General features: G+C 44.0%; 1 protein-coding gene across 1 annotated transcript in view; it reads left to right on the forward strand.

The window, feature by feature from the left end:
• LOC308173717 (nck-associated protein 1-like) overlaps window positions 1-7,598 on the forward strand; it is a gene marked incomplete at both ends in the record, with an annotated part of 27,322 nt that extends 19,724 nt beyond the window's left edge. Inside the window, 6 exons of the mRNA XM_080550792.1 lie at window positions 279-359; window positions 1,357-1,450; window positions 3,713-3,829; window positions 5,925-6,034; window positions 6,989-7,078; window positions 7,482-7,598. Coding sequence (XP_080406918.1) covers window positions 279-359; window positions 1,357-1,450; window positions 3,713-3,829; window positions 5,925-6,034; window positions 6,989-7,078; window positions 7,482-7,598 — 609 coding nt within the window. The remainder of the gene's footprint in view (window positions 1-278; window positions 360-1,356; window positions 1,451-3,712; window positions 3,830-5,924; window positions 6,035-6,988; window positions 7,079-7,481) is intronic.
• Window positions 7,599-16,005: the final 8,407 nt, after the last annotated feature.

Below are 16,005 nucleotides of genomic sequence, written 5' to 3' on the forward strand. Positions count from 1 at the left end.
TACGGAAAAACATAAATAGCTTTTGTACAGTATGATAATTTTAGTCGTTCTTTAAACAGATTTTCCGCTCAGAAACTATTTGATATACTTTGATCACACAACAAGCGAGGCTCTTTTCGGTCCACCCAAATCTGGGGCCGGATTTTTTTAAAGAGGTTTTTTTTCCACGTTACTTAGCAACTTCCAGCGCTGTTATCTAAATCTGGAATGTCCTTTGAAAGAAGTTACCAATCAATCATGTTTTTTTTAGATATTCATGTTTTTTTCCCCATTTCTAGATCATGCACAAGCATTGCCCTTACATCATGGGCCCCATCGAAGGCCTGAGGGATTTCATCTCTCCTGAAACAGACATCAAGGTAAAAGCATCCTTCTCCTTCAAGATCAGAACTTTGAAACAACTGTCCAGATGTCAGGATCATCCACTCCAATGCTACAGCCTATTTGAGTATTGTTTTGCTATCCATGTGCCTTCTTCTAATGGCTACTTCCAGCATTATGATGATACACCATGTCACAAAGCAAAAGTCATCTCAAACTGGTTTCATGAACATGACAATGTGGGAGTCAGTGTTCTTCAGTGGCCTTTCCAGTCACCGGATCTGAACCCAATAGAACACCATTGGGATGTGGGTGAACGATTCATAGCTTGAAAGTGCACCTGAAAAAATCTTGCAGGAATTGCATGATGCAATCATGTGATCATGGACCAGAATCTCAAAGGAATGTTCCCAACATCTTGTGGAATCAACGCCACAAAGAATCGAGGGTGTTTTGAGAGCAAAAGGGTGTGTTCCTATTAAAATGTCTGTGGTAGTGTGATGATAGTGGTAGCATGTTGACTAGTAGCATCTTCAGCATTAGTGGCAGGATGTTGCTTCTAAGTACTAGCTTCTTACAAAGAGTAAAAACCCCTTGTGGTAGCCCTTGAGAGAGGGGCTTGACAGACATGCCACAGTAACCCCAAAGACGTCAGCAGCACCCCTCCCCACCTCCCTTCCGTGGGACACACTCACCCCTGTCTCTCACCAAAAACAAAACATGTCAGCAGGAAAAAAGCCTGGCATGCCTGGCAACAGACACAGGCCAGGAGGTTAACCAATGATATACAATCGCTGTCTCGAGAAAGGTTGTTTTTGTTGTTGTTTATTTGGTGAAAATACCACTGGCTCATCCATAATCAGATTTAGCTGAAGTGCTGGAGCTGACATGGGATGAAAAAAAGCATCCGCACACTGAAAACTGTGGAAAAAACCATAGATTTGGATGCTTCTTGGGATGATTCTCTTTTTTGTTTCATGTTGTTTCACAGATACCTTACTGATTTGATTCTATATGTGTACGGTCACTGTCCAGGTGACCCTCAGTGTGTTTGAGCTGGCCTCTGCTGCAGGCCTCAGTTGTGACATAGACCCCGCCCTGGTCAAAGCCATCGCCAACATGCGCACAGGTAGGCAAGGCGACGGGCTGTTGGATGTCCGTTGTGTACATACAATGCACATACACACTATGTATACAGTACAGGATACATAAAATCGACATAATACATATATACAGCCTATATACTGGACATACATATGTAGTTGAGGTGTTTTAGAATCACGCTCTTGTGAGGAGATCGTCCTGCAGGCCCAGACATAGCGCTCTTATCACAAGAATGTCCTCTTGGTAAAACGTTTTAATGATATAGCGGTCTGTGACTACCATGCGAGATGTCCCCGGTTTAAACCAACCTGCCAGTTACATATACAACATAAAGCCTACAGTATATACATGTACACATAGGTGAAAGTGGGCCGGAACGGTCCGGTGCTGCGTTCCGGCAAGACTTTCTGTGCCGGAACGCCGTTGGGGGAAGAGATGCAGCTGCCTGTCAATCAAAATCCGATTGCTGCAGAATGCAGAAGCAATCACGATTCACGATCCATAATTTCCAACAAGGAAACACATGGCTGACGTTATGTTTCGTTGCGTCTATTTTAATACCTTTGAAAAGGACATGTTAACCCGCTTTACAGTAGACCCGACGCGACGTGGTTGGGTGGGCAGCACTGGGCACTGAGACAGTCCGACCGGGATTACAGTCGCGCCGTATGGAAGCATATAGTGGACTTTATTCAAATGTTAATGCAATTTAAGATTGCATTTGTATGTTCCACTTTTGCATGCATTCTTTCAGACAATATTCAAATTCAAATGCAATTCTAATGATTTGCATTTTCATTTTCATGTACCTGATGTGCACATTCGCTGTCAATATTAAAATGATAATGCAAAGCCATTTGACATTTAATTTTCAAAGTCATGCGCTGCTTTGTAGCTGACAAAATTCAAAAGTTCATTCTAATGTGAAAATTACTATGCAATCCCAAAATAGCATATTCATTTGCCACTTTTGCCTGCGTTATTTGAGTCAATATTCAATTGTAATGCAATAATGTGATACGCAAATGCATTTACATGTTCTAGTAAACACATCCGCTTTGTAGCTGACCAAATTCAAATTTTCATTCTAATGTGAAAATGACTATGCAATCCCAAAATAGCATATTCATTTGCCACTTTTGCCTGCGTTATTTGAGTCAATATTCAAATTGTAATGCAATAATGTGATTAGCAATTGCATTTATATGTTCTAGGAAACACATCCGCTCATTAGAATTGCATTTGAATTTGAATATTGTCTGAAAGAATGCATGCAAAAGTGGAACATGCAAATGCAATCTCAAATTGCATTAACATTTGAATTTAGTCCACTATATGCTTCCATAAGCAAGCCGTGTTGCCAGATTGGGCTACTTTTGGTCACACTGGACGGGTGGATTCGGCAGCTTTTAGACTGGTTGGGCTGGAAATGGTCAATTCCATCTGGCAACCCTGGTAGCAAAATATGTGCATACGTATCTGGTAGCCTACTGGTACTTTCAAATCGCATCGTATTATTATTATTATTATTATTATTATTAATAATAATAATTACAATTTACAATACAAATACAACAATTGGGGGTCCCTCAAAGAAAATTTGGGCGCACTGCGCGCGCACAACATCAACCTCCAAGGCTTGATTCTGACCCAGGAAAAACCCTGGTATGTACTGTATAACATGATAGCCATCTATGCACTGTATATAAGATGATGACCAAGGGTCTTTCTGCTGCTGACCAAGGGGTTGAGTTCACTTGATGAGGCCCAATTTTGTTTTAGACTCTGTAGGCTACTGTATTTGTTTATTAAGACTTAAGATATATTATCTGAATTTCTCTTGTTTTATCAAATGTTCCAATTATTTTCATTTCTTGTGCTGGTTTAAAATTGCAGGAAACTAGCACAAATAATTGTGTGGGAGAGAGGGGCCGCCGCTACCAAAACGTGCACAGTTTTGGGTCGCTCCACCACCAAAAACTCTCACTCCAAACTTTTGGTGAAACATGGCAGCCCTAAAGTGTTTCTAATTTCGACACCAACACCACAATGTGTGTGTTCAGGGATGCATGAAGCTGGGGGCAGGAGGAGAACAATATGAAACGATGAAGGTTGGGGTAGTAGCCTATAGTTCCTGTAAGAAACTCAAACCACTTTCACCCCTGCATGTACAACCAATGAACACACGCGTACGGTACAACATATACATACCGTATGCTACTGTATTTACATTGTGTTTAACTGTGGCTCAGCAGGACTCTACAGCCTCTGTCTATACTCTCCCTAGATAACTCCTCAGTGGATGAGGAGTACAAGCTGTCCTGTCTGCTCCTGGTCTACGTCGCTGTGTCCCTGCCCATCCTGGCTCTGGATCCTAACTCGTCCTACAGCAAAGAGTATGGAGGTGAGTGTAAAGCCTAGGATAAGGGATGACAATGCCCAGGCACTGTGACTTCAGCAGTTTATTCAGTGTTTTGATATCAATATAATAATATATGCCATTTAGCTGAGTCGTACATTTAAAATGACCTCGCAGACCAAAACACCAGACACTTGACCAGTATCTTATTAAGAAAGTCCTCAGTAAAAGCATTATTATTACCTGATAATTGCACTCTTTGGTTCTTTTAGATTCACTAACCGAAGCACCACTATTAGTAGCATTTAGGTGGTAACCTTGTGCTGAATTCCAGAAAGTTCCCTTCGTTACCACATAGTTACCACATTCGTTTCTCAGTAAATAGTGAGTAAGAGTACCAACGAAAACCGTTCTGTTTATCATAATATCATCCCACCTTATCTCACACCATCTCTCTTACCCCCGTGCAATGAGAAGAGCCCTGTGCCATCGTTGAATGATAATGACTCTCCAATGACAGCAGACCCCCACATGCATACAAAGATGCAAAGATGTTGAATAATGACAAACATATTTTTGCGACGGGGACATGTTTCCAGAGATCTAAATGCCGTGCTGCTTTCATAGTTAGTCTTGGCCTCGGGCCTGCTGAACTCAGGGACTTGGCACTGAGCCTTGACTAAACAAAAACTTCAGCGACATCAAACAGAAGATCTACAGCAGAGCAGAGGGTGGCATTTACCTCAGGTTGTTGGTTCAGTCTGTTGCTTTTTCCATTGACATGATTTAGGAGGATAGGCTCTCTCTCTCTCTCTCTCTCTCTCTCTCTCTCGCTCTCTCTCTCGCTCTCTCTCTCTCTCTCTTTAGGAGGATAGGCTCTCTCTCTCTCTCCCTCTCTCTCTCTCTCTCTCTCTCTCTCTCTCTCTCTCTCTTTCTCTCTCTCTCTCTCTCTCTTTAGGAGGATAGGCTCTCAACTCAAGGTTGAGGAAGTCCAGTGTTTCCTGTTGCACAAAGTGCTGTTTGGTTAGGTGTCACTCTGCAGGGTTCATATGACACACTTGTTAGGGGGCCCTTTATGACTATAAGGGGTGTCCAAAGAAGATGATTTGCCACTTCTGTACAGTACCAGTCAAAAGTTTGGACACATTTCCCCATTCAATTGAATGTACTGTATATGTATTGCTTGATGATGTATAATAATAATAATAATACATATAAATAAATAATAATAATAATAATAATATAATAATAATAATAATAATAACCTTTATTTGTATAGCACTTTTCCTGCAAACGTTGCAGCTCAAAGTGCTTTAATCATTATATAATCACCATTTAATTATTTAGTCATTTAAAGGCAATATTAAAAAGATGCTTTTTTAGTCTTGACTTGAAAATATTTGCTGAGGTTGCATCCCTAATGTAAACTGGCAGTGCATTCCACAATTTGGTGCATAAAATTAATGCATCCTCACCAAATCTCCTCTTTTGTACATGTGGTACACAGAGAAAGCCAGTGTCAGAAGACCTGAGAGCTCTATTGGGCAGATATGCTAGCAGAAGGTCTTTCAGATATTCTGGTGCTGTGCCAGTGAGAGCTTTATAAATGAATGAATGAATGAATGAATGAATGAATGAATGGACTTTATTGTCATTGCTACAGTACAGGTACCAAACAACGAAATTTAGGAGGGGTGGCTCCCCTGGTGTTAGGAAAGGAAAAAAAAAAAAACTTTTTAAAAAATCATATATATTTACATAAATAAAGGCTATGTACACAATCCACTGTACTATACTGTACAGATAGACGACTAGGGTTGTCATATTGCACAATAGTATTGTTTCACGTTATTTAAAGTGTCACAGTTTGCAGGCTTGAAATGTACATGTTTGTGCCTCAGCACTACACCTGATTTTTTCAGTCCAGCAGCTGCCATACAATCCGTCCAGACTGTCCAGGGCCCAGAACTTAGGTCTTTGCTGTGTTCAGGGCCTGGACGGCCCTGTGGTAGAAGCTGTTCTTCAGTCTGTTTGTCTTAGTGATGATCTTTTATAAGGGTTGCCCCCCCCCCTCCTCCTTCCCTCTGTAAATATTACTCTGTCTGTCCATCCATCTGTTCTGTCTGTCTGTCATCGTCAGGTCACCACAACAACATCCACTGTGTAGCCACTGCTGTCAATCAACTGGCTGCAGCCATGTTCACAGTCCAGAACAAGAACATCGAGCAGCACCTCAAAGAGTTCCTGTTGGTGAGTAGTACAAACCTCTAACGTTGGTTATAAATCATGTTATTGATTGGTTATTATCATGATATAAAATGGGCAATTGGGATTCTGTTAAACAGCGGAGGGACGGAGAAATGAAACCACTTTCAAATTCATAGATGGAGCTACGGTCTTGGGCTGCTAGTTAGGACCTTGGTGTACTTGGTGGGGAGTGGGTCTATTAACCCTCTCCTTCCTCAAGCTCCACAGTCCTCTGCTGTGTGAACTGGCAGCAACAACTTTTTCCACCCACTTTTTGGTGTGTGTGTGTGTGTGTGTGTGTGTGTGTGTGTGTGTGTGTATGTGTGTGTGTGTGTGTGTGTGTGTGTGTGTGTGTGTGTGTCTCTGTGTGTGTGCGTGTGTGAGTGTGTGCGTGCGTGTGTGTGTGTGTGTGTGTGTTTGTGTGTGTGTGTGTGTGTGTGTGTGTTTGTGTGTACGGATGCAGAGGACTGAGATCGAAATGATAGTTTTAACCATGTCCAAATGTATATACCGTACCAATCCCAGATTGCCCCTTTTAATCTCAAACACACAGTGTCCACCAGGCCCAGGGGTGAAGGCAGTTGTAAGTTGTACTTGTCTGAGTTGTTTCTCTTGGCAAACGCCACGGCCGGTCCTGACCTACGCAAACTGTTGCATGTCAGCGGAGTTGCCGTCGATACTGTGGTTTGTTGATAGTTCGAGCATCTGTAGACCGCCTAGAAGAGACTACCCAAACACAGGGAGGTCCGAGGGGACCTTCTATACACCCTGGGAAATCTTTGTATTTGTTTTGGGAGCGTCACATTCCCTTTTTACTTTTCCGATCTTTAGTTGTTGTTGCTCCTGTGACCGTTTAAGATGTAGTGTCCTAAAAAACCTCCCTTTGGAAATGTATTTATGGATTTATTTTCTCCTGTTGATATTTATAATCTTGACCTTTGACATGCGACCTTACAGGTGGCGTCTTCCACACTGCTGCAGCTGGGTCAGAACGTGGAGCGAGTGGACACCACGAACCGGGACTCCATTTACCTGCTTCTGCACATGGTAGTGTAGAGGCTCCGCTTGGCAAACACACCCTGCATACAACCGTTCCTCATCTAAATGGACTGACTTAGATACTGTCTTATTCCAAAGAGCTTTACAATGGCCTCTCATTCACCCATTCACACACACTTTCACACACCAATGGCGGCAAGCTACCATGCAAGGCGCCGGGCCCGCTCATTGGGAGCAATTTGGGGTTCAGTGTCTTGCCCGAGGACACCTCGACATGTGGCTGGCCCGGGTTCGAACCGCCGATCAGCCGCCCCTCCTGCGCCACAGCCGCACCCATCTCGTCCATGCATTACAATGACCCCATCCTCTGATGTTTTACTTGATATACTGCATCACTAAAATGGAATGTATTTGATTGACAGTATATAACTGTGTGATCTCTTACCTGTAGATAGTGGAAACCTCCCCGTTCCTGAGCCAGGACATGCTGGAGAAGTGTTTCCCCTATGTCCTCCTGAGGAACGCCTACCGGGAGGTCTACAGGACCTTCATCATCACCCTGGGCTGACTCTCATTTACGACACACGTCTTTCTGCTACTCAGACTAGGGGAGGCTGCTGGAGGAAGACCAATCGGAGGAGGAGGACGGGGATCCTTGTGACACATGGAGACGGAATGAGGAACGACAAAGTGTGTTATCATGATTACCATTCCTCATTCCATTCCATGCGTTACGATGAGCCCCGTCCATCCGATTTCTTCCTCCACCCAGCCTCCACTAAGTCAGGCCATCATACTGTCATACTGCAGCCCAAATCATATACGTACATATTATGCATAACTAACAAAACAGGGGGGGTATTCCATCAACGTCTCTACAGGAAAATCCGGGCTTATTTTGATAAGTCTCGCGAGATAAATAAGCCTGGATTTTCCTTTAGTGACGTTGATGGAATACCCCCCAGGAGTCAGTCTCCCGAGAGAGCTTGGTAGCTAAAACTATTGATGTACTACTTTATCACTTTTGACAATCCAGGCCCACTCCCTCACTGTTTGTGTGTGTGTGTATGTATGGCGTAGAGGGTATAGGGTTAGTACAGATGCTGCCAGTATCACTCACACACAAACACACACACACACACACACACACACACACACACCACTTACACCTCAGCTCCACCTACAGTCCCAGTCCCAGTCCCAGTCCCAGTCCAAATCCTACTCCTAGTCCCACCTACACCTCAGTCCTAGCTCTAATCCCACCCGCAGCCCAAGTGCCCCCCCCCCACCCCCCCTGTGTCCTCCTCCAGACAGGCTTGTTAGCATGTCTACAGCTCTCCAACCGTCAATCAACAGAGTTCATTGGCTCTCATTGAAACCAGCTCCCTACGATGTGATACTTGGTGCTTCCCAGAGGGGAGAGAGGGTAGAGGGTCTCACCGCAGAAGCAGGAAACGACACATGGCTGTAGAATTGCTGAAGGTTTTTCTCGTTTGCACGGCAAAGACTGTGGGCTAGTGGGTAATTATGTATAATGTGTAAATTGGTCTGCATTTTTTATTATGTATGCATCTTATCTCCTAAGTGTTGAATACCACAACACACACACACACACGCACGCACTCACACACACACACACACACACGCACGCACGACACACGCACTCACTCATGCACAGTGCACACACACTCTCACACACACACACACACACACACACACACACACACACACACACACTCTCTCTAAGAAGCACGTCTGTGTCCAATCAAGATAAGGAAAATAGGAAACACATTGTCTATTGTTGGATGAGCTATTATGTCAACATGTACAAGACACATTCATCAACTCATTAACTCTTGACAACATGACAAACCATTAAGCTTAAATAATAGTTAGATGGGCAAAACAAAGAAATGAATATATTAAATAAGTCAAAATACCTCATTCCCAGCCTCATCACCAGTATGGGAAGGTGGGGGCCATTTTGTGAGATTTACAGTAGTAAATGCAAGCAACCTGGTGTGGACGTCTGCCAGTGTCTGTCTGCCACTGAACCAGAATGGAACAGAACTATGAGCCCAGCCTCAGGCAGGTGGAGGGTGACATCTAGTGGACAGAAAACTGTACTGCAGCTCAACACAACTCTTATTATTGACACTTCACTATGATGGTGAGATGTGAAATGAGATCATGTGAAATGTCTTGAAGTAGATGAGTCTTTTTTTTCTCAGGACTGCCCGAGTAGCTCAGTGTGTTAAGTCTCAGTCTGTCTTTTTAACGCTGAAGGCCAGGGTTCAAATCCAATGACCTATTGACTTTTTCTAGACTGTGTCTGATGCTGCTGCTGCCTGTATGACAGTGTGATTGATTCTATCAGATATGATTACATGACTACATGATGATACACATGATCAGATAGATAGACAGAGAGACAGAGGACAGAGATTCTACACTGATCAGAGCCTTGTGAACAGATGTGGGACTGAATTTCTTCAAGTAGGTGATTTTTTTTCTTCTTCTCCCAGCTCTGTCACAGTGGCTCAGTGTGTTAAGTCTCCTGTCTATTAGACCGAGAGGCTGGGGTTCAAATCCCCTGTCCAGTGTTTTAGTATCTCTTGATTTGTTCCAAGTATGTGACTACTCATGCCTGTCACACACAGGCAGACAGAGTCACACACACACACAGATACACACACACACAGATACACACAGATACACACACACACACACACACACACACACACGAATTGAAGAATATCATTATGGTCTGTATCTGACAATGACCTTTCATGACTGGCACGGTGGGTCAGTGTGTTAAGTCTCCCGGCTGGCAAAATGTTGCCGGGGGGGCATCAAATCATACTCTCACCTAGAGCCGGACCTGGTTGTGAGAGACGCCACTGCAGTCTTCCCACGGTAAAATAGACACTTAAAGTACAGTAGCCTACCCAGTAAGCACCGACGGACCTGGACGAATTCGGACCAGCCCGATAACGGCCAGACCACGTAATATCACAACTAGTTAGTATCTGGCCCAGAATATCACCCTATTTCAACTAAAATATATTTTTATTTTTTTATATTTGTCGGGAGAAAATACCCAAATGTGAAATCCCAGCAACAACCCGTCAACTCTGGTGTGAAGTCATCTCTGTTGTGACAGACAGACATCAAAGAAAAAAAAAGGGCCGATTGCGTCACAGTGATGAGCGTGACGTCACGGGAAAAGCACCCTGGCCTTACCCCCTCCGTCCACTCTCCCCTCCATAAGGGGAATGATTTTCTCTCATTTTGCGTGTCTGTCTGTACGCACAGAGCCACACAATAAAACCCGCTATCAATTGGAGATCACCTGCTCTTGTCTTCACTGGTAACATAAGCAGTTATGGAACTAAGTAGGAATTAGAAGGGTAAAAGAGAACTGATAAAATATTAATAAAACATTAATAGAATGTAATAAAGATCATTTTAAAAATAATATAATAATACATTATGACATCACAAAGACATGTGACAGGTATCTTGAGCATGATTTGTCCAAAACAAACCCAACCAATTGTAACTCTGTCAATGACAATAAAGTTCAATCTAATCTAATGTAATCTAATCTAAATGAAAGAGCGGATGAATAGATGAGAGAGGAAGTACGAAACAATTAGGAGGTTATTCTGTGTGGGTTATACTGAGTGGTTAGTCGAATGTATCGATTGCAAGTCGCTTTGGAATAAGGCGTCTGCTACATTGTGACATAAAACCAGTAGTGAGATTAACTGTAGTGTTTTCTTTAATTAAATGAATTACACGTCAGCATATTGTGTTACATGAAACACGTAGTTGGTTAATATAATGTGATGTACAACATCTCAGTCTTCCAGCTGAAACGTTAGGAGGATTTATTGCAAACATAACAACATACCAGAATTCAGTCACACTCGGCTTCTAAACACCAAGGCCACATCTGGGTGGAAGGGGCGGTGACATGATGCAGGAGGGGACAAGGACATCTCAACTCCTATGACCTCGATTCCTCCTTCACTCTCCAGGAGGGAGAGGATGGGAGGAGAGGAGGGGAGGAGAGGAAAGGAGGAGACAGGAGGAAGGGATGAGGGAGGAGAGGAGGGTATGAGAAGAGGACAGGAGGATTTGAGAGAAGATGATCTAGAAAAGGCTCATGTCATGACACAACCTTCTCCCTGATCCGATCAACAAGCACATGAACATACAGTAGATGATGGTGCAGCCAGCAGACCCCCCCTTCTTCTTTAGGGCTCCTGTCTCCTTTAAACACCTCCCACACTGGGAGCAGTCGTGTTAACTAGTGTGTGTGTGTTCTCTGGTGTCTCTTTAGGGATCCTGCCTGACTGAAACTCTTCCCACACTGGGAGCAGCAGAATGGCTTCTCTCCTGTGTGTATTCTCTGGTGACTCTTTAGGTGTCCTGCCTGACTGAAACTCTTCCCACACTGGGAGCAGCAGAACGGCTTCTCTCCTGTGTGTATTCTCTGATGGCTCTTTAGTTCATCTTCCCGACTGAAACTCTTCCCACACTGGGAGCAGCAGAATGGCTTCTCTCCTGTGTGTATTCTCTGGTGTGTCTTTAGGGATCCTGCCTCACTGAAACTCTTCCCACACTGGGAGCAGCAGAATGGCTTCTCTCCTGTGTGTATTCTCTGGTGTTTCTTTAGGTTTCCTGCCACACTGAAACTCTTCCCACACTGGGAGCAGTAGAATGGCTTCTCTCCTGTGTGTATTCTTTGGTGTCTCTTTAGGTTTTCTGCCTGACTGAAACTCTGCCCACACTGGGAGCAGCAGAATGGCATCTCTCCTGTGTGTATTCTCTGGTGTCTCTTTAGGGATCCTGCCCGACTGAAACCCTTCCCACACTGGGAGCAGCAGAATGGCTTCTCTCCTGTGTGTATTCTCTGGTGTTTCTTTAGGTTTCCTGCCACACTGAAACTCTTCCCACACTGGGAGCAGCAGAACGGCTTCTCTCCTGTGTGTATTCTCTGGTGTCTCTTTAGGTCACCTGCCAGACTGAAACTCTTCCCACACTGGGAGCAGCAGAACGGCTTCTCTCCTGTGTGTATTCTCTGGTGTCTCTTTAGGTTTTCTGCCTGACTCAAACTCTTCCCACACTGGGAGCAGCAGAATGGCTTCTCTCCTGTGTGTATTCTCTGGTGTGTCTTTAGGGATCCTGCCTGACTGAAACCCTTCCCACACTGGGAGCAGCAGAATGGCTTCTCTCCTGTGTGTATTCTCTGGTGTCTCTTTAGATCGCTCATATGACCAAATCTCTTTCCATACTGAAGACAAGAGTGAGACTTCTGTCCTCCTTGAGTCTGTGGTTGTGATTTAAGGTGAGTTGGACAAATGAAACTCTCACTGCAATCTAAACAGTGGTGATTCTTCTGTCTTGAGCTCCTCCTCCTCCGTCTGTGTTGTTTATGGCTTCCTGATGCGGTGGAGCTGGGCTCCATGTCTGAGTCTGGGTTGGAGCTCTCTCCTGTAAGAATAGGAACATATACAGGATTAGAAACAACATGAGAACAAGTGCTGCTTCCATAGACTCAGCAGTGCCAGAAGTAACACCACATCTCTGGAGTCTGCACACGCTGTGGGAACATGAAGTGTTCAGAGAGTTACAGAGATATTACAACAAATGGATACCGTATCAATGTTTTATCATTAACAATTGATTTAAAGCATATTCTCTCAAACGGAGACAGAATCCAAGTTTAACGTTTCAGTTTAAGAGTATTCACGTTGTACCTAGTTACTCCAGGGGGAATGTCCCTGTAATTCGTAATTGTAAGTCGCTTTGGATAAAAGCGTCTGCTAAATGGCAAAATTAAAATTAAAATTAAAATTAAACTGTCACTCACTGTCTTGCTCAACAGTTGTAATTCCATGATCAGTCATAGAAGTTAGAGAAATTGTAACAACTTTAGTTTGACTGAATCAACAACTGCTATGGAGGAAATCGTGGGGAAAATAAAAATGAAAATAAATGTCTGATTGCATACACCGCTAAATATCTGCCAGCGCCCTTTGAACTATTCATTAATCTGGCCTGGCTTTCACCAAATACAGAACATGAACTCACCATCCTCACCATCTGTGTCCACCGATCCATCTTCTCCTTGCTCTTCTTTCATCATGACATCTTCATCCTCCACCTCCTCTTCTTCTTCTCCTTCCTCTCCTTTCACAACTTCATATTCTCTTCCCTCTTCTTTCACCATCACATCTTTAATCTCTTCCTCCTCTTCTTCTTCTTTCACCATCACATCTTTCTTTTCTTCCTCCTCTCCTCTAACCTCCTCCTCCTCTTTCACCATCACATCTACCATCTCTTCATCCTCTCCTCCTTCTTCCTCTACTTCTTCTTTCACCATCACATCTTTCTTTTCTTCCTCCTCTCCTCTAACCTCCTCCTCCTCTTTCAGCATCACATCTACCATCTCTTCATCCTCTCCTCCTTCTTCCTCTACTTCTTCTTTCACCATCACTTCTTTCTCCTCCACTCCCTCCCCTCCTTCATCCTCTTTCACGACCACGTTGACTTCCAGTGTTTGACTGCAGTATTCCAGCTGCACGGCCACCATCTTTGGACCCCACGTTGTGCTTTTCTGGACTGAAGAACCACAGCAGGAACTCTGTGGACTTGGGTTCAGAAACAGTAGCTGTGAGGTGGAGCTGTGTATAGAAAACAAATGAAGCACAAACAGTCACAGATACATTTCAAATTTTGTTCAGTAATTTCACCAATATAGATACAAAATACCTATATACAGTAAAACTAACAAACGTATATATTTATATATTTGTGCCCATTTACACTAATCAAGAAGCTGAAGAACAAATAATAAAATAGAGCTTTTTCCATCGTGCACATACCTATTCAGATAGGGCCACTCTATTGGTTTAATTGATTAATCAGCTGTGCACTGTGTGTTCCAACAGTTTACCGCACAGCTGATTAATCAATTAAACCAATAGAGTGAGACAGGATATGTTCATGCAAGGTGCCTTTCAGGAAGTAGTGGAGATCGTGCACCTAGCCTATTCAAAGCTTCACACACCAACGCCACGGTGTCATTATCACTCTGCCTGCTAGACATTTATTGTCCACTTAATGCAGGGCTCGACAGTGCGACTGTTTTGGTCGCATTTGCGAGTGAATATATTTCTGTGCGACTTGGAAATACATTCAATCGCACCAGTGCGACTAAAAGACAGCTGAACTACTGTCATGCGCAGTCAAACTTATGTGTATAAGCGATGAGGGAATGAAAACAGTGAACAGAAACGCGTGTCGCAGAAATGCTTCACGCGAGTCCTATATGCGCTTAAAATGCGCATAAGGGGTATATGGGATCCAGCTCTCATAGTTCGTAGCGCTGTGTTTTGTTAGCCGCTAGCTGCTAGCAGCGTCTGCTTCCGGTTTCATTACAAAGAGGTTAACCCTATATGTGCCTGACGTCTAACAACATTCAAATGACTCTAACTTAATCTTTTTTCGGATTTCAATGTATGACACATCATTTGAAAGCTTATGATCCGTAGTTCCAATCCACAACACGTCACATTTGAAAGTGTTTATGTAATTTTTTTACATTTGAAAGTGTTTTGTTTATATATATTTATATGATACAATTTACCAGTCATATTCTGGAATGTGTCTAAATGTTAAAGTTCCATAAGTATAAGCAAAATAAAGTAAGTTTGTAAATAAATAGTAGCATTTAAAAAATAAAAATAAACACGAACCGTGAACCGTGACCCAAAAACCGAGGTTCATACCGAACCGTGGGCCAACTGAAATTAATATTCTTACTTCCCCTTTACATTGTGTGAGTCTCCATTTTTATTACGGCCAAGAGCCGGTTATGATCATTTTGATATGTTATGATTATGATAATTTGTTGTCGTTGTTGACAAAAATTGCACAATTTTCATTGTGCTACTGAAATTCTTGGTGTGCTACTAAATATGTCAACATGGTAGCACAGTGCTACCTGGGGAAAAGGTAAGCGTCAAGCCCTGACTTAATGGCGCAGTGGAGCAAATGAAGCAACACAAAGCTTCGGCCCATGTGTGACGCAATTGGATGGAAAGCTTCAACAGTTCATGAAGCTTCATCTCGCCATCACTAGAAACAATGCAATGCAAGACTTGGCTACGAACACGTGTTACAGTGAAAAGACCGAAGTCATCCTCATCGGCACCAAATCCACCCTCAATAAAACCGGACCCATCACACTCACCATTGACGACACTACCATCACCCCCTCCCCCCTGGCTCGCAACCTCGGCTTCATTCTGGACCCCACCCTCTCATTCGATCCCCACGTCAGTTCCATTGTCAAGACATCCTACTTCCACCTCCGAAACATTGCAAAAATCAGACACTGCCTCTCCCCCCCCCCCCGCTGCTGAATCCCTCATCCACGCCTTCATCTCCTCCCGCCTCGACTACTGCAACTCCCTACTCACCGGCATCACCTCCCGCTCCCTCCATAGACTCCAGATGGTCCAAAACTCTGCTGCACGCCTCCTCTCAAACACCCGCTCCCGTGACCACATCACTCCTGTCCTCCACTCTCTCCACTGGCTCCCCATTAAAGAACGTATACAATTCAAAGTCCTCATCCTCACATACAAAGCCCTCCATAGCCTGGCCCCCCCTTACCTGACTGACCTCCTTCTCCCCCACCGCCCTACCCGTACCCTCCGATCCTCATCCATTGTTCCCCTCACTGTCCCACCCTCAAAACTCAAAGGCTTCGGTCACCGTGCCTTTTCACGAGCCGCACCCCGCCTCTGGAACTCTCTCCCTCAACCACTCAGAGACTCACCCTCACTCCTCACTTTTAAATCCCACCTCAAAACCTACCTGTTCTCCCATGCCTACAGCCTCCCCTACCCCTAGCCATCTCCCCCATCCCTGCCACCCCCGCCCCCCCTGGACATGCA

Source organism: Nansenia antarctica (genome assembly GCF_963989245.1).
Source record: "Nansenia antarctica genome assembly, contig: SUPER_18_unloc_1, whole genome shotgun sequence".
In the NCBI taxonomy this organism is placed as follows: domain Eukaryota; kingdom Metazoa; phylum Chordata; class Actinopteri; order Argentiniformes; family Microstomatidae; genus Nansenia; species Nansenia antarctica.